The sequence below is a fragment of the Schistocerca piceifrons genome, chromosome 5, assembly GCF_021461385.2.
Source record: "Schistocerca piceifrons isolate TAMUIC-IGC-003096 chromosome 5, iqSchPice1.1, whole genome shotgun sequence".
Lineage (NCBI taxonomy): Eukaryota > Metazoa > Arthropoda > Insecta > Orthoptera > Acrididae > Schistocerca > Schistocerca piceifrons.
The window spans coordinates 465403481-465422700 of record NC_060142.1 but is presented as its reverse complement, the minus strand read 5'-3'; the positions used below and the strand labels follow the sequence as shown (position 1 = coordinate 465422700).

Below are 19220 nucleotides of genomic sequence, written 5' to 3'. Positions count from 1 at the left end.
AACCTGTATTTGGATCGGACTTCCTTAACTCTTGTGCAGGAAGATGTGCAGTATACTGCTGCATCCATTTTCAAGCTACCACAAGAATTCAAAAACCTTAGCAGTAGTTCACGCACTTTCAAACTGAAACTGAAGAGTTTCCTCATGTGTCACTCCGCCCATTAACTTATGTTTTGTCTATTTTGGTTTCATAAACTTTTTATATAAACTCTCACTGTACGAAGACATGTAGAAGTAGACAACAAAAACCCTTCATAAAGCCTAAAGAGCCACAGTCATTGACGAGATCATAAGCACCAAGTCAGAATTCACAAGGAACAGTAGGAGGAACTTTTACAGCACCTCCCAGCAGCATACGAGTATAAATGGCTATCCTGGACTTAACTTCAAAAGGGCTGATGGGAATCTGGCAGCACTGAACAATGAAGAGAACTGTTACATCCTAGCCCAGAACTTTGGAACACTGCTTAAAAGTGAAGAACGCAGAGCAAGATGTCCAAGAACATTTCCAGAGCAAATAAACAACAATTCTATTACTCTTACTCCTGACGAACTGCCAAAAGATTTCGTGAAACTGAAAAACAAGAAAGACACTGGGGAAAACTCAACCACAGCGGAAATGTTGATAAGTGGAGAGGAAATCGCCATTAATTCCAAGTTAAGTGCTGTGGCCTTCTCCACCAGACATCGCGGCGCCTAGAGTATCAGCAATCAAACTGACAGCCTGCAGCAGCGGGTTGCCCGCCTTCGCAGGCACACCAAAGCACTATACAACTGACAGGCAATATTGATGAACGGCCACAGCAACAACAACACCACAGCAAAGACACCTGCGCCACCAGGGGCCACTACCGGCCCACATAAACCTAAGGAAGAGGTCGCCGCAGATCTCTGAACTATTTTCACACGTCAACCACGTGACGGAAAATAGTTCCAAGGTACTCATCCACCGAATCGCTATAAAGGCCGCACATCGGCAGTTCATTGGCCGACAGCAGACTTGGATAGCTGCCGCCCCGGCAGCCCAGCTTGGAACTTCTCACTGATCTCTGAATTACGCTTGGTATATCGGAGAAGCCTCTAGTAGGAAATTATTTCAGTTGTTTTCTATCTTATTCTTGTGTGTAGTTGTGATTCGAAGACGGATCACTGTTGTGTTGGTGTTACATTTGGAGAATTTGTTTTGGTTAATTGAACAGTCCAATAAATTGTTTTGGACTTTGATCGTTAGTTTCTTCTGCTAACGCAGACATATTATTAAGAGATTGAAAAATCTGAGAAACTGGAATAATATATGGTGAATGGAAAGCTGGAGTGATTCATCCTCTGTAAAAATAAAAAGGATGATAGAACTAATTTCAAGAATCATCACTGCATCTCTATCATACCTCAAAGTTGCAAGGTACTCTCTGAAGCATTGCAGGCCAGTCTGATTGAGAAAGTAGACCATCAAAATTGCAAATATCGAGGCAGATTCTGCAAAGGAAGGTTGTGTGTCAAGCAGATTTGGAGCCTGAAAAAGAGTACTGGAAAATTATACTCTAAGGATCTGGTAGTTGTCTTCAACTTAAGAAAGCCTATGATAGGGTCAACTGGTCAGTATTGTTTGACATTGTGAAAGAATTTGGGGTGTGCTCTAAAACGGAGAGTATTATCAAGCAAACTTCAATGTAAACAAATTCAAATGTAAAAGTCATGGGAGAAAGAGTTTTTAACTGAAACTGGAGTCCAACACGGTGATATACTGTCCCCAGTTCTCTTCTGCTGTGTGTTGAGGAGGAGGTCATTTGAGAATGGGAAAAGAAATTAGCCAAAAATGGTTACTGAAAAAAGTTCTTTGCTTTGACCTAGATATATGGTTAAGAAACAGACAGCTACAGAGCAGATAAACACACTGAAGGAATAGGCAGGAAAACCTGGCCTCCAAATTTCTTTTGAGGAAACAAAGTACGTAATCAACATCCAAACAGAACCACATAATCTGAAAAAGTACAGTAAAATAGAAGAAGTGTACAGTTCCAGATACCTTGGTGAAACAGTGCAGATGAAAATAGCAGAAAAGAAGCCAATAACAGAAGGCCACTACTTTTTGTGCAACACATGTCCCACAAGGAAAAGCTAACCTCAAGGCACTACAACAGAGTGATCAACTGAATACCTGTACACAAGTGAAAAGATTGAGCACAAGATCCTTCGCAAAATTATAGGTCCTACGATAACAGATTGAGAATATAAACTTCAAGGAAGAGAAGAGTTATACAGACGCAATGAATGAATGATGGAGTCAATGAGGAAACGATGATTGTTCCAAGCTCACTCAATAAAAATTTTGTATAGTTGTTCAGTTGCCAATTTCTTTGAAAACATGACCTGCATCTTTAGTGATCAGCATCAAAAGATCACAATATGTGAGACACAAATATTACAATCTTGTGGTACATGTGCAGTTTGATGTTATCATTCCTTTCGTCCATGTAACTTCTACATCTTAACTGTACTGCCATGGCATCACTGTCAAATTCGTTAGGGCTCAAGTGATCATCGAGAAGTTTACATCAAAGAGATACCAAACTGACAGCTGGAGTTCTAGGAATACCTAGAACAGACTGGTGATGATTATTCACAACCCCTGATGATGATACAGAAAACTTAAGTCATAACTAGCTGCTAACAGAAGAGAGATCTTTTGGCAGATGTGATGGCAAGTGGGAGCTGGTGATCACATGATAATGTGTTACAGCACATTGTAAATATCAAACTAAATTTATGCCATTTCTTTTCAGATGCAAACCAGAAATCATACTAAAATTATGTCAATTCTGTTCTAATGCACACTGGTATGCATATAAAATAGACAAAAACATGTTTTTAGCACACACTGTGATAAATAAAAACCAGTGTCAAATGCTAAAATGATGGTCAGCCACACTACAAATCAACTCCGACAAGGGACACAGCTGTCCATTTACAACTGCACAGACTGTGATCTGGTATCATACCTGCCGGCACTGAGGCTGCTACATTGCTCACAGCACCAGGTCAGTATTATTCTTTGAGCACTGCACGTAAAATACTCTGCAAGTGTAGAGTAGGAGGGATTTTAGAGGATCAGTTGACATAATCGCACCATGGCCAAGTGATCAAGTGCACTGACTGAAAACCTGTAGGCTCGGATTCAATTCCTGCTGCTACTGACCTTTTTTTTTCCTTCATTTTATCTTATTCCTCACAATGTTAAACTATCCTCGTAAAATTTAACTCTCTGACTGCTACAAAAGTGCTTTCTACGATCTATGCTGAGAGTGGCTGCATTGTCACTGTATTACTCGCCTAATGCTGCTACCTGTGCTGAGAGAGTGTTCCAGCCACTATGAAATACTTATCCAATTTTAAGGAAGCCATTAGGCAACTTTTTTTTTTCCCCCCCAGTCTGTAATCTGCACTTGATAAAGGACTGAATTTCCTTTTCATTATGGATCATAGTTACAGTGCTGCATCAAATTAAGTAAAGCATTGCACAAACTTTGCATACAGTGATTTTAGCCCCTGCACTGCTGTGTATGAAATTTAAATATTATATTGAAATTTTATTTAAAATTGAGAGCAGAATGATCTCATTTTGTTCTAAGTTACTGGTTTTTATATTGGGCGGATGGTTGTGTGCTACATGCCCATTTCAGTCCTTGCAAACTGCAATCATAAGAATCATCATATTTCATAAATGGTTCGAGATGTCAAAACAAGGCTTCCTGAAAATGATAGCACATAAAAAACACACGTTATATATAAGTACTTGAAACTTTTTTTATTCACCAACATAGGGAAGTAACTCAACCACACCTGTCAATCAGTTGGATGGGACGTCTAAACATGTCAATAGTGTTTAGTTTTCAGAAGACTTACGCATAGAGTATGGCAGACTTTCAAGCAGCGGTCCACATGTGAGTCTCATAGTCCAGTGGTCAAGTGCATCAACTGCCTATTTGTTGGCTCAGGTTCGATTCCCGCTGCTACCACTGGCTTTTTTCCCCCCTCAATCACTTTACTTTTTCTCACAAAAATTATAGAATTTAAATATATTTCAACAATCCAGTTTATGTAAGTAAAATTAACATATTCAATTTAGTTGTGATTACTACCCTTTTAAGTCAAATAACTATGGGCCACCACACTGTAACACACTGAAAAAAGTCTGCATGATCCACCACTGACAGTACCACTGAATTGGCAAATATAGTTTTGAAGAATGAAAGACAGAATGACAGACGGGGTGGGGACAGACAGACACTGACCTATTTTGTTTCAGATGGTACGAGGGTGTAAAGTACAGTTGAATAAGATTTTTTTTTAAATAAATCATAATGTCATTGGAAAGTATGCTCAGCTGTAAGACATGAACATCAGTTATTATTTGATTTGAAACCAAAATACATAACCTCAAGTATTCAACAGTGATTGCCATTATTCCAACAGTTTGCATCACCCATCACCTTCCTCCCTACACTGTGTAAGTTGTTTCTCTGTAATTTAACAATTCTAAAAATAGGCTCACACAAAGTATGTTTTAAGTGTAGCCATCGATCTCCTGATTTCCTTCAAACTGAATTATTAATATACCAATGCAGCTCTATACCCATTACCTCGACAACCAATGCACCAAAGAAGTCTTAACTGGTGCCACATAAGCACCATACTGGAAACCATCCTCTGGTGCATGGCTTTTGAAACAAATCATGCAAAACCAAAGATCCAGATTCATACTCTGATGGGCCAATTGTGACCAACTGACCACTGTGTCACCCTCCACAAATGGCATCATATGGAGGGCTTAAAGAGTCAGCACACCACTCTCCTGACCCTTATTGGCTTTCTAGACCTCAGAGTTTCTACTTATCACTCAAGTAGTTTCTCAACTGGCATCACCAGGTTGAGTGAAGCCCACTCTAGTCCTCCCACCAATGAAAAGTCCCTGGCCGTATCAAGAATCGAACTCCAGACACGCAGACCAGTGTGCTATGGCAGTGAACTGCTCTTGAAGAAGATACTTCCAATTCATTTACCCATTAGATAGCAACAGACTTTAGCCCAGATCATAAATAAGTTTCTCTGCCAACAGTAATATTGTTTTGATAAACACATTCTCAAACAGTGCCTCAGAGGCACTGTTATCCCTTCAGTGTCTTGGAGACTAATAGTTGTGTCAAAAAACGGACCAGCTCCATTAATTGACCCGATACCTGCACTTTCCAGTTTATAAACACTTTTCAGTATTCAATGACACAAATAATGCTGACCTAGATTGCCACAAGTATATGCATGCATCCCCCACCCCCTTCCCAGTTCAGTGCAGGCTGGAAGAGCAGTTCAGAAATAGATAGGTTTTGCAATACAGGCATAAATATAATTACTACTCTTATGTCATAATACGTGACACCAACCACAACAAATCACTTATGCATGCACTTTAAACTTTATTGCTGTTACACTATAGAAGTGACATAGAACATCCAAAGGAGAGCACCCAAACACCATTCATGTGATCCATCACCACAGAAGATAAGTGCTGTTCAGTACTAAACCAGGCACTATGCAAATAAGATTTTAAAAGCAAGCTAATAGGGATGAATGATTTGTACCAGGCTGTTCCAACACTAAACCATAGGGTGTGGGCACGCTCACGCAACCCTCAACTCATCCTCGGGCAGGCACAGCTACTGCCAGCTGGTGGCTCAATTGCACACATTCTGCAGATGCATGATGCACTTGGCCACCTCTGCCCACAAGTGCTTGGCCAGTGTAGAAGGACTGCGTAGGCACAGGCTGACTGCCTGACTGCTTGCACATCAGCTGTTTGTCCACCTCTTCCTATGCGTGCACTGCCATCCACCGATAGGTACGTGAGCTGGAACAGCCTGGTTTTTATCACCACAACACAGAATTCAGTTGATGAACATGCTGTGAATTACAGTGGGTCTCATGGACCTAGACAATCACAATTGAGCTACAGCTATTACTATACTATCAAGTCCCCTAAAGATGGCTATTCTACGATGTACCACTGATACCTCTAAGGCACGCATGTTCTTACGTCTGGTCTAGTGTAAATACAGTTCTCCCTTCAGTTCCATAGCTTCAAATTTATTTCCTGCCTATTCTGTGTCTTTCACTCATACTGTTCCAATAAAATCTTTCTGGGTTGATTAACAATGTCTTTTTTTTTTCAGTCACATGTTTCTTTCTCTCAAGCTCCCTTGAACTCATTAGGAATTTACATGTTTATTTCACATAAAATTTCATCATGATAACATTTTCACCCAAGTAGAAAAGATAAAGCTGTCCTCAACACAAAGAGGGTTTGAACACTTAAGTCTTTACTTGGCATGGTGCCACTAGACGCAATTCCCATGCCTTCCTCTGACCTTTGAACTTACTTATCCAACCAGTTATACGAGGTCTAACAAATTAACATTCATTCTGAATCACAGAGCAAATTGGCATTTTCAAAATTTTAAGACAAACTGAGGACTGAACCCCAGAACTTTGAATTTTTTGACTGACACTTACCCTCATTCCCATAGCCTTTACAAATAAACCCAATCTATTTATATGTTCCAACTCACGATCTTTCTACATGTGTCAACTCAGGTTTTCACCAGATCGTAGTATATATTAACAGTTCTTAAATTTTAATTTTGTTTGTATACCATCACTTCCCAATGCTTGGTTGCCCTATGACTTATTTCTTCCATTTGATAAGTACTGTGAACATCAGTTTTGACAGTTTAACCTTCTATATGGCGAGACCCGAAACTAAATATGGTATCTTGCATAAGGTGGAACTCACATATCTACAGATGTTTCTTAGCAATGGAAAATAAGAAGCTCTACAACATCCAAAAAATCATCACCTCTTGACTATTTACTTAGTAGTCATTAACGTTACATTTGATCATTTCTATCAATGCTAAAAACCTCATTTACAAGCAGTTTCACTCTATATTTTCCATTTGTAGCTGTTCTTTCAGTCTTTCAGTTTTTTCCTAATTTTGAGTTTTGATTATCGGAGATACATTAAGCAAGCACTGTAACTTATTCCAATAATAAAGAGCAGTTGTATAATCTGGAAAAAATGAAAAATATCTATTTTTGTTATTAGAAATGCATAATGTATGTTAGAATTGCAGCATAAACACAATATGACAGTTCTATAATGTTAAGCACTAGAAAGATATTGAAACAATGCTTCATCATTAATTATATCTAATTGATTTTCATCAGCGAAATTTCAGTGCATAGTGTTTTCATTTTAATCTCACCTGAGGAACCTGAGTACTTTTGCCACAGCCTGTTTCACCCACAAGCACTAATGTCTGGAAATTTTCCAACAGGTACAATATATGGCTTCTATTGCTGAAGATTGGCAACTGCTGACGCTGCTGTTCCAATGAAAATGAGACATACGGATTGTACACAAATGTCGTGGCATTATTTGGATCAATTTCAGACTTGTCCTCTTCCCACCAATTTTCAGCTGAAATCACAAAAAAACAAAGTATTGTGTCACATCGGAATCCACTAGCTTTTCCCCAGAACATAATGCTGAGCTATTATTGTTGTGAACATACTGTTTTGTAATATGAAATGATAGTTAAAGACTTACAATATGAAAATATGTATGTAGTACCAATGTCTAATGTCAACCAATGAATATCAGCTCTGACACAGACACTAATTGTACCAACTAACTTTTATGTATCACAGTCTACAGCTGAAAACTGTGCCATGTTTTAATTTCATAGACATGAATGTCAGGTACAGTATGTTTCCGGACTGGGAAACATTCGCTAAATGAAAGATTCCTACAGAAATTTACTGCGGGATAAAATCAATCATGAAGTATTTAGTAATGGGCTGAAAGAAGAACAGGAATGAAACGGTTAAGTATGGAATACATTACCTTTATTAGATTAACATTTCTGATAGAGTGTACCATTTCTGTGTGCACTAATTAAGGTTCAGTTCATAAGTTCTGAGTGTGTTATTTAAAGAAATTAGTTCTATAAAGTAACATTGTTATCCTATCTAGTCAAGCAAATTAAAGTTTTATTTTCTGATTTGTATTTTTTAAAATACTGTGTAGCCTATTATTCAAATTAGGTATATTCGTGTTTCAACCTATATGCACAATACGAAGTTCTATCACTTTCCAAATTCCACTGGGGCCTGGAGCTTTGTTCAATTTTAATGATTTCAGCTGTTTCTCAACACCACTGACACTAATATTTATTTCATTAATCTTTTCAGTGGTAAAAGAACAGGCAAGATGGTGTCAGTAGGTCAGTGCAGTGCTGCATCAGTCTCAGTAAAAAAGCAATTTTATAATACCTCGTCACGTAAAAAATGTTAAAAACATGGAGTGCAACTTCCAGTTACATGAGAGGCATGTGAACGTAAACCTGAAGTTCGCAAATGACGATATTTGTTGGACCCGTGGTTATTGTATGCATGACGAACTTGAAGTTCTTCTCCACACAAAAAACAAAATTATCAAGATATTTAACAGTGATTTTGAAATCCTCGAGAAACAAATAGCATTCCTGAAACAAGGAAACAAAAAACTAAGTGAAAAAAGTTTGAGGTCTACTGGAAACAGTGAAACAGTGGTGGAAAATACCCACAAAAAACAGTCTTATTGATATTGTTAAACGTGATATGCAAACAAAAAAGTGTTGAAACTTCCTGGCAGATTAAAACTGTGTGCCGGACCGAGACTCGAACTCGGGACCTATGCCTTTCGCGAGCAAGTGCTCTACCAACTGAGATACCCAAGCACGACTCACGCCTCGTCCTCGCAGCTTTACTTCTGACAGTACCTCGTCTCCTATCTTCCAAACTTTACAGAAGCTCTCCTGCAAACCTTTCTTTCAGGAGTGCTAGTTCTGCAAGGTTCGCAGGAGAGCTTCTGTAAAGTTTGGAAGATAGGAGACGAGGTACTGTCAGAAGTAAAGCTGTGAGGATGGGGCGTTAGTCGTGCTTGGGTAGCTCAGTTGGTAGAGCACTTGCCCACGAAAGGCAAAGGTCCCAAGTTCGAGTCTCGGTCCGGCACACAGTTTTAATCTCCCAGGAAGTTTCATATCAGCGCACACTCCGCTGTAGAGTGAAAAATTTCATTCCAGAAAAAAGTGTTGTTTATGGCGAAACAAATGTAATATCGAACTCAGAATATGTCAAAACCACAAATAAATTGACGTGGACTACAGTGAAGTCCAAAAACAGAACACGAAACCGTGATGAAAGTGGAAAAAGCAAAGCACTAGAAACTGTGTGAAGTTGCATCGAATAAGTTTTCAGCACTAGACTCAGCCAGCAAACAGTGTAAGCTAAAGTAAATACAATGAATCCCCCGATAAATACCAAAATAAAAAAATCTAATGCCTCGAAGCACAAAAGTTATTACTGTATGTGGACAGCCACAGAAAAAGCCTTTCAGCTCCCCTTCATGAAGCTTTGCACAATGAATATTCTGTATTCGCAAAAGTTGAACCCGGAGCTACTTTAAGTGCTGTAGTCGAGAATTTATCAGAAACAAACAATCTGAAAAAAGTTGACGATGTTGTAATCATTGGCAGTGTCAACGATGTTTACAAAATCAAGAGCAAGTCAGTGCCCTCAGTTTACAGGAAGTTATTGCCAAAACTATACAACACAAATGTTACCCTAATAAACCTTCCAGTGTGACATGATCTCCTGCAGTGGTCACATGTTAATACAGAAATTGAGCACTATAATTTAGAAGTGCAGAAACTATGTAAAAAAACTAAATCATGTGCAATCAATGGACATAAGCAAACAAATGTGAAGAACATACCATGCACGGACTTCACTTAAACAGAAATAGAAAGCTCAAGTTAGTGCACCAGATAACGGAACTTTGTGAGGAGCTGCATAAAACCACAGACCCGATCATCTTGGATTATAATCAACAATTTTTTTAGGCTCAATTTCAAGCAACATGATTTTACTGAACTAAACCCCTTGGATTGGAAAGAACCCTGCTAACATGGCAAAGAAACCTACTTGGAAATGAGTAAATTGTCATTACAGGGCATTGTTAAAGACTTGAGTAATAATTCAACTGATTCAGAAGACCATGTCACAAAGTGTTGTAAAATATCAGTGCCATTTAGGATAATGCCTTTAAATGTGCAGTATCTTAGGCATAAACTCAATTTGCTGCCAGTATTTGTGGATGAGAATTCACCACAACTGTTAGTAATTACAGAACATGGACTAAAAGACAATGAAATTGAGTATCACAAATTATATGATTATGTGTTAGCACATAGTTAATGTAGGCAACAATACAAAGGGGATGGGGTGGCAATATTTGTAAATGAAAATCTTCCATTTAAGAAAATCTCATTTGTTGAACAACACTGCAAAGAAGAAACAATTGAAATGGCTGGTGTTGTGGTCTGCATAAACACTCATTCAAGCAGTTTAGCTGAACAAAGTTATTTGAATGTACCGCCCACCAAATACAGATGTGTTGTGCTATCTTGATAGACATAACAGGGCAATTAGACAAACAGGCCCCACTAACCTTAGCATAGTTGGAGACTGAAATATTGATGCAAACTCCTGTGGTATAACCTATTCGAAAATAACAGGTATATTAAACTCATATAATCTCACAAATATAGCGAACTCTGATGCTAGAGTAACTAAGTCAAGCTACAGTAAGACAGATTATGTAATGGTCAACAAAAATGTATAAGACAGTGTTAACTTTCAAAGTGTTGATTTTCATTACTCAGATCACTATTGTCAGGTGTTAGCTGTACCAACAGCAACTAAGATAAACGAGAAGAAGTAGATCCTGAATAGCACCAACATCAGCACCTTCAGAACTAAGTTAGCAGAGGAGAAATGGGACACTATTTACCAAACTAAACGGTCAGAAAACAAATGGAAAAAAATTTTATAGGACAGTGCTGAAGCATTTCAACTGCTGCTGCCCTCTCAACGAAATAACCAGAGTATAACCAACTCTCATCTTTAAAGTAATCTAGGCTGAAACTTATAACTAGGCTGATTAAGTTAAGGCGGAAATATATATAAGGAAACAAAGCTACATATATTTAAGGAAAAGTACAATGGAAAAAAAACTTAAAACAGACCTTTTACACTTGAGGAAACAGATAAACAATGATGCAATAGAGCGTTCAGCCAACATGGGCAAGTAAGACAACCTTGAGACTAATCAATAAACATAGTAAAGCCACCAGCAAGGGACAGAGTGAACCAGTTAGCATTAGACACGAGGACCATCTAGTGAAAGATCCAAATGAAGTATGTAATTTATTCAGTAAGCATTTTATCTCTCCTTTTGACCAACAAGCCCCTATTCTAGATCTACAAGCTGCCACACCAAATGATGTCACGGATGGTACAGAGCTCGAATTTATGGAGGTGAATGAAAAGGAAATATATAACACAATGCAAAAGCTAAAGAACAAGTATTCATCTGGATAGGATGGTATCTTAAGTGTGGTGTTAAAGAAATGTGCCAATGAAATAACTAAACCCCTTACCTATCTTATCAACTGTAGTATTAATGAAAACATATACCCAAATGCCTTAAAAGTAAGTGTTTACAGCCAATCCATAAGAAGGGAAGTAAAGAAGTAGTCTCAAATTATAGACCGATATCACTAACCCCTACCTTCAGTAAAATATTTGAAACAGTTATCCTATCACAACTCACAACATTCTCAAGAAACAAAATGCTTCCTGTATCGCAGCATGGATTTAGGAAAGACCTCAGCATGATCACTGCTGTTACTAGTTTCTTCCATAAAGTATATAGCAATATAGAATGGGGTATGCACACAGCCAGAATACTCCTTGACCTGAGCGAAGCTCTTGACTCAGTAAACCATGAGCTTCTCTTAAAAAACTGTGGGCATATAATATCAGTGATTCATCAACCTATCCGGTGAATTTGAAACTGAGTACCAACCTTACACATCAAACTGACAATAAGATCTTAACCTGTAAATCCACAAGCAAAACAGTGACACACGGAGTTCCTCAAGGCTCAATTCTTGGACCTTTTCTCTTTTTAGCATGTATTAATGACAATGTACAGCCCACAAACTCGCACATTGTAAATTATGCTGATGACACCTCAGTTTTATTTCATGGTAAAGAATTGTGAAATTCTCAGCGAGTAATGGAATACTAAAATTAAGTTCATATTTTCATGCACAAGGATTAAAGGTCAAAGTAAATAAATCGCAGATGCAAATATTTACAACTGGCAGCTCACACCACTCATGCATAAATGAGGTATGCGGCATAGTGGCAGAGGAAGCAAACAAGTGTAAATTTCTAGGGGCCCATCTGAACTCGAACCTCCAGTGGATTAGCCACATGTATGTAAAAAAGTCAGCAATGGGCTATATCTTCTTACCCAACCGTCCATAATGGTGCCCACCCACACACTTAAAACTGTATTATGAGACAATCTGTCCCCATCTTAGCTACTGTACAGAAATATGGGGTTGTGCTGCAGACATTCACCTTAACAGAGTACTAGTGCTACAAAACAGAGGGTTAAGGATTATAATGGATTAGGCTATAAAGACTCTTGCCGTGATGTTTTCAGACAACACAAGTACTTCACCTTATACTCTTTGTATCTTAATAAATTACTTTTTTTTTGTCTCTCAGAAAACTGAAGTAACTAAATGTAGTGATATATATGACCACAACACCAGGTCCAAAGAGAATTTCTACCAACAAAGAAAAAGATTAAAAATAACGGACCAGAGCCCATATACTAATGGACTGAAGTGGTATAATAAACTGCCAGAGTCCATGAAAAACAGAAATAAGAAGCAATTCAAATCAAAACTAAAAGAATTCTTAGTTGAAAAGTGTGTCTATTCACCCAATGAATTTTAAATGGTTAAGTTTAAGAGCTGTAAAATAATGTATAAAAATAATTGGCTGTATTAATATGTCTTAAGATGTAATGTATTTTGACAAGCATCAGTTTACTGTTTAATTACTATCTGTAAGACTAAGATCTAAATGTATCTTGTGTTTGTAACTGTGCTTGACATTTGCAGAAGCATCATATTGATGACTCCATGCAAAAAAAATCTTAATAAAAATTGGGGCAATTCTTCTTTGTAAAAGAACATTTGAAAATGGACTTAAACATTTCAGCTTTTGCTTTGCTATCCTCAATTTCAGTTCATCTCATTCACTAGGGATAGCACACTAACTTTGGTGCCACTAACAGCCTTTACACATGACCAAAATTTCTTTGGATTTTGTTAAGAGTATTTGAGAATATTCTGCTGCAGTAGTCACTGAAGGCACCACGCATTGCTTTCTTGACAGCCAATCACATTTCATTCAGCATCTCTCTTTCCGTAGCCCTATGCTTTCATTTACAAGTATTATGCAGTAATATCTGTTTCCTTATAAGTTTCTTTACAGTTACTTTACACCATGGAGCCTCCCTCCCATTATGAACTGTTCTACTGGGTACATGTCTACCCATTGCATGGTCAGCTATTCTTTTAAACTTGAGCCTCAGTTCCTCTACATGTTCCTGATCTGTGCTGAAAATTTCAAGTTTCTCACTGAAATACGACCCTACTGATTTTTTATCTACGTTACTGAACATATGTATCTTTCTGCTTATTTCAGTTGTCCTTTGCACTTTTGTGATCACTGCTGCCAGAACTGCATCTTGATCACAGATACCAGTTCCAACGCAGACATCCTCAAAGTGGTTACGTCTATTTGTTGCCATTAGATCCAATACATTTCCATCATGAGTTTGGTTGGTTGGTTTGGGGAAGGAGACCAGACAGCGAGGTCATCGGTCTCATCGGATTAGGGAAGGACGGGGAAGGTAGTCGGCCGTGCCCTTTGAAAGGAACCATCCCGGCATTTGCCTGGAGCGATTTAGGGAAATCACGGAAAACCTAAATCAGGATGGCCGGACACGGGATTGAACCGTCGTCCTCCCGAATGCGAGTCCAGTGTCTAACCACTGCACCACCTCGCTCGGTCATGAGTTTGGTTCCTAACCATCTGTTCTAGGTAGTTTTCAGAGAAGGAATTTAGTAAAGTTTCACAGGATGTCTTATCACACCCACCACTAACAAAACTGTAGTATTCCCAATTAATTGTTGGATGATTGAAGTATCCACCGACGATTACAATATGATTGAGGAACTTATGTACAAGTTGACTGCAGTTCTCTCTAAAGTTTTTGGTTACATCAGGAGATGAGTCTGGTAGGTGATACAAGGATCCAATTATCATTTTATGCCCACCCCTGACATTGAGTCTTGCCTAAACAATCTCAGTAGCAGATTCAATTTCTATCTCAGTGGATTTGGGTTTCTTGTCTACTGCAGCAAATATACCACCTCCATTTCACATTTGCCTATCCTTTCAATATACACTTAAATTTTCCCCAAAAAATCTCACTGCTATCAATTTCAAGTTTCAACGTGCTTTCTGGACAAAGTATTATGTGAGCTCCACTGTTTTTCACAAGTGCTTCAAACTATGACATTTTGCTGAATGCTTCAGCAGTTTACCACTAGGATTTTAATATTCTCACTTGTGGGAGGAATTTCTTTTGATCTTACACTGATACTTCTGGGTTTCCTACAGCTACCTGTATTGGATGGATGGTTGGTTGGTTGGTTGATTGGGGTGGAAGGGACCAAACAGCAAGTTCATCAGTCCCTTGTTTCATATGTGGTCCATTCAGATAGTTTGACATCTCAGCAAAGTCAGAACGATAAAAGGGAAAAGGCTTAAAAATGTAAGAGTGCAGTCGTGTCGTCAATGGTAAGAACAAAATGAGGGGCGTGGAAGACAGGACAAAGAAGGACGCCGAAAATCATGGCAAAGAGACGCAAGGCGGAGCCCAACCGGTAAACCCGCCCGAGGGCGGGAATCAGGTGGGCGACGTCCATGGTCTGGGAACAGGATAGAATAGGAAGGATGAGTGGGAGAGGAATGGACAGTGATTGAATGAGACACCAAAAGCTGGGACCGCCGAACAGAAAGGGGGTGGGGGGGATCCCAGCTTCAACCAGGAGACTATCAACAGGGCTAGTAGAGAAGGTACCGGTGGCATAACTGATATCACGATAGTGGACTGGATCCAGCATGTGCAGTGTGGAAGGAGCAGTTGAACCATAAACTTGATAACCATAGTCCAAGCAAGACAGAACTAAAGCATGATAAAGGCGGAGAAGGATGGAGCGGTCCGCACCCAAAGAGGTGTGGGCAAGGAAGCGAAGAACATTGAGTTTGCGGAAACATCCTACCTTCAGAAGTCTGATAAGAGGCAGCCAAGTCAGCTTGTTGTCGAAAAGAAGACCCAGGAAACGAAACTGTGGGACCATAGGCAATCGTTGTGCATCGAGATAGAGCTCTGGATCAGGGTGCATTGTAGTACGGCGACAGAAGTGGACCACCCGCAATTTTAGAGGAGAGAATTGAAACCCGTGGGAGAGGGTCCATGCAGAGGCACGTCGTATAGCTCCCTGAAGCTGCCACTATACAGAGGCCATCGAAGAGGAACTAACCCAAATGCAGAAATCATCCACATACAGAGCAGTGGGACCGAAGGACCGACAGAGGCCACAAGTCCATCGATAGCAATGAGGAAAAGAAGTAGACTCAGTACAGAACCCTGTGGGATGCCAGTCTCCTGTGTTCAAGGAGAACTAAAAACAGTACCAACCCGAACCCTGAACAACCGATGGAACAGGAACTGGTGGATAAAAATCTGGAGTGGGCCCCAAAGACACCACTGATGAAGTGTAAGTAAGATGTGATGGTGCCAAGCCATGTCATAGGCCTTGCGAAGGTCAAAAAATACTGCAACCAAATGATGGCGCTGGAAAAAAGCCTGCCGAACTGCGGATTCCAAGTGAAGTAAATGATCGGAGACCGTCCCTCTCGGAAGTCACACTGGTAAGGGGACAATAGATCCCGAGATTCGAGGACCCAATTGAGCCGACGGGCTACCATCCGTTCAAGTAACTTGCAAACAACATTTGTCGGACTAATTGGCCAATAGCTTTCAACAAATAGGGGGTTCTTACCACGCTTAAGGACAGGAACCACGATGCTATCCCTCGAAGGGAAGTCACCTTGGAGCCACATATGGTTAAACACCCGGAGAAGATGTTGCCGTTGTGGAGCACTGAGATGTCGAAGCAGTTCGTTACAAATGAAGTCTGGGCCAGAGGCCGTATCATGAGAAGAAGAAAGTGCAGAAAGAAATTCCCATTCAGTAAAAGGTTTGTTGTAAGATTCTGACCGACAAGGGGTAAAACATAAGGGGGAAGCTTCGGTCCACTGTTCCTGGTGAAGGAAAGTAGCAGGATAGGAGGCTGATGCTGATGCCGTTGCAAAAAAGCCATCTGGGAAGTGAAGGCCTGGGAGGGTGGACTGCCGATGGCAACCTTGGAGCGAAGCATAGCCCATACCCGTGACATAGGGACAGTAAAACCGGGGGAAGAAACAGTGTTCCCAACATATCCATTTGCTTTGTTTGATTAAATAACAGGCTTTAGCCCGAAGGAGTTTAAAGGTAATAAGGTTGGCAACAGATGGGTGCCTCTTAAGGTGTTGCAAAGCTCGATGGCAATCACGGATAGCAATGGCAATGGCCGTACTCCACCACGGGACTTGCCGGTGGCGAAAGGGTCTAGATGAGTGCAGTCCAGCAAGGCTAGCAGCGCGAACAATCACGTCAGACACGTCATGTAAGACGTCATCAATACAACCTGACAAAGAGGGAGAAAACATGACCCGTGCAGTGTATAGAGGCCAATCGGCGTGTTGGAAAGACTAACGAGGTAACCTGTCCATTGGGGAGCGGGAAAGGAACGAGAGAATCAACGGGAAATGGTCACTATCACAAAGGTCATCATGTGGCAACCAGTGTAATGAACGGAGGAGAGAGAGGGAGAAGAAAGAGAAAGATCAATGGCAGAAAAGGTACCATGACCATCACTGAAATGAGTAGGAGAGCCATCATTAAGAAGGCACAAGTCGTGGTCTGCAATAAACTGGTCAATGAGAAGACATCATCTAGATGGAAATGCACTGCCCCACAAGGGATGATGAGCATTAAAATCCCCGAGAAGGAGGAAGGGAGGAGGAAGTTGCTGAAGACGGGCAATTAAGGCAGCAGGTGTAAGAGTCCTGTCAGGAGGGAGATAAAGATTGCAAACCTGACCTCAGTGTCCAGGTGGACCCTAACAGCAACCGCTTCCAATGTAGTTTGAAGAAGAATCCACCTGCTAGCAATGTCTGTACGGACCAACGTACAAATGCCACCAGAGGCCTGCAGGGGACTGACCCGATTTCGACAGAAAACACAGAACCCACAGAGGGTCAGTGAGTGATCAGTGAAACAAGATTCCTATAGAACCACACAAGCTGCAGAGTAAGACGAAATAAGGGATTTCAACTCCGGAATGTGACGGTAATACCCATTACAATTCCATTGGATAACCACAGAACAATGATTCAAATGGGAGTTGAACAGGCTAAAGCCAGTCATGCCACTGGGTCACCACCTGTCACTGACATGGGGGGGTGCAACATCCATGAACAACAGGTCATAACCTGGTTGTGAAGCCAGGGATGGGACTTCTGGTGACACCAGAGGCTCCATGTCCTGGGACTTATGTTTCTTCTTTTCTGTTTGAGATCGAGGAGGGCTGCGTGGCATAAAGGAGCCAGTTGCAGCAAGATCAGGAACAGAAAGAGATCGGGCGACCTGGGGGCCGACAAACTGTGGTTCTCGCGGTCAGTGCGTCGCAGCAGATCTTTGGCCTGGAAGGTGCCGGGAAGGGGTATCCCAGGAGGGACGCCCTTGATCGGCAGACGTCGAAGTAGTGGCACACTTCTCCAGCTGGGGAGGGGGAGCAGTGCCCACAGGAGATGGCGTGGGAGCCGCAGGGGGGGGGGGGGGGGGAGGGGGTCCAGGACTGGGGTAAGGAAGGGGGAGGAAGGAGTGGCTATGCACCCTAGCATCAGGCAACGATGTGAAAGAAAAGGTGGAATGAACTAGGAGGGCACACGTCAGAGACACCAGGTAAGGTGCTCTTCCCCAAATGGCTCACACTACGGAATAGAAATTTAGTAATGGAGGTCAAACCTCAGAGGGGGGACCAAGGAATGCCAAAAGGATGAGGTGATTACGCAACAAAACTAAATCGCAAAACCAACACAACCAGGAGGATAACGGGACCAACATAAGCAAGGACACCAATAGAGGGAGAGCAGAGGGTGAAGGGGAAGGGGTAAGGAAAGGAAAGGTGGGGAAGGGCAAGGAAATGCAGCCCTGGAAAGAAGGAAGGCTGCAATAGCTCGGGGACCCGTGTTCGCCATGCACGTACTCACGAAAGGAGGGGGGGGGGGGGGGGGGTGGTTGTTGATGTTGTTGTTGTTGGATGGAGAGTCGCCTAATCTAAAAAACCCTTGTGTGCACCCCACACACCGTTAACTACCTGAGTGGCAGCCTCTGATGTTTAGTGCACACCCAGCCTATTTAGGGGGACTCTACAGTTCTGATTCTGTCCTTCCCCTCAAATTGGAACCAAAGGGCCATAATCAGGTCTGGGGACAATGCTGCAAATTGTGAGCTTTGTTGAAACTCTAAATGCAAGGCTTGGCTCCTCAACCTTCTCTGCCTGTCACTAGAATGACCCAAGAATGATCTCCAAGCCCAGACGACGGGCATCATTTGTTCCAACGTGTGCCACAATCTGCAGATGGTTGCACCATGTTATTTCATTAGCTGCCGGAATAGCCTCTTCAACATGTTGAATGGGGCCTGCAGGCATACACACTGAATGCACCTGTTGCCCTTTCCTGTCCCTTGCTGCCTTTTCCGTAAGTTTCGCCATACGTTTGACCTGCCAACGATTAATAGAACCCTACCCTTCTGTGTTTGCCACTTCCTGACACCAGACAAAACAGGTTTCCCCAAAATAGGTAAAGTGAGTCCCTCTATGGGAACTATGCTCAAGGGGGTAACACTGATGAAGATGAACAAATAAAATTATTTCCAAAAAACAAAAATTCATTTTTTAACACATCTCATTTAACAAGTGAAGTGTTACGTCCTTTTATATAGATTATACAGAATCTTG

General features: G+C 41.0%; 1 protein-coding gene across 1 annotated transcript in view; it reads right to left on the bottom strand.

Annotated features, from left to right (window-relative positions):
* The window catches only part of LOC124798029 (probable ATP-dependent RNA helicase DHX35), a 214155-nt gene that overhangs the window by 170984 nt on the left and 23951 nt on the right, over positions 1 to 19220 (bottom strand). The window contains exon 4 of the mRNA XM_047261243.1: positions 7317 to 7531. Within this exon, the coding sequence (XP_047117199.1) occupies positions 7317 to 7531 (215 nt within the window). The remainder of the gene's footprint in view (positions 1 to 7316; positions 7532 to 19220) is intronic.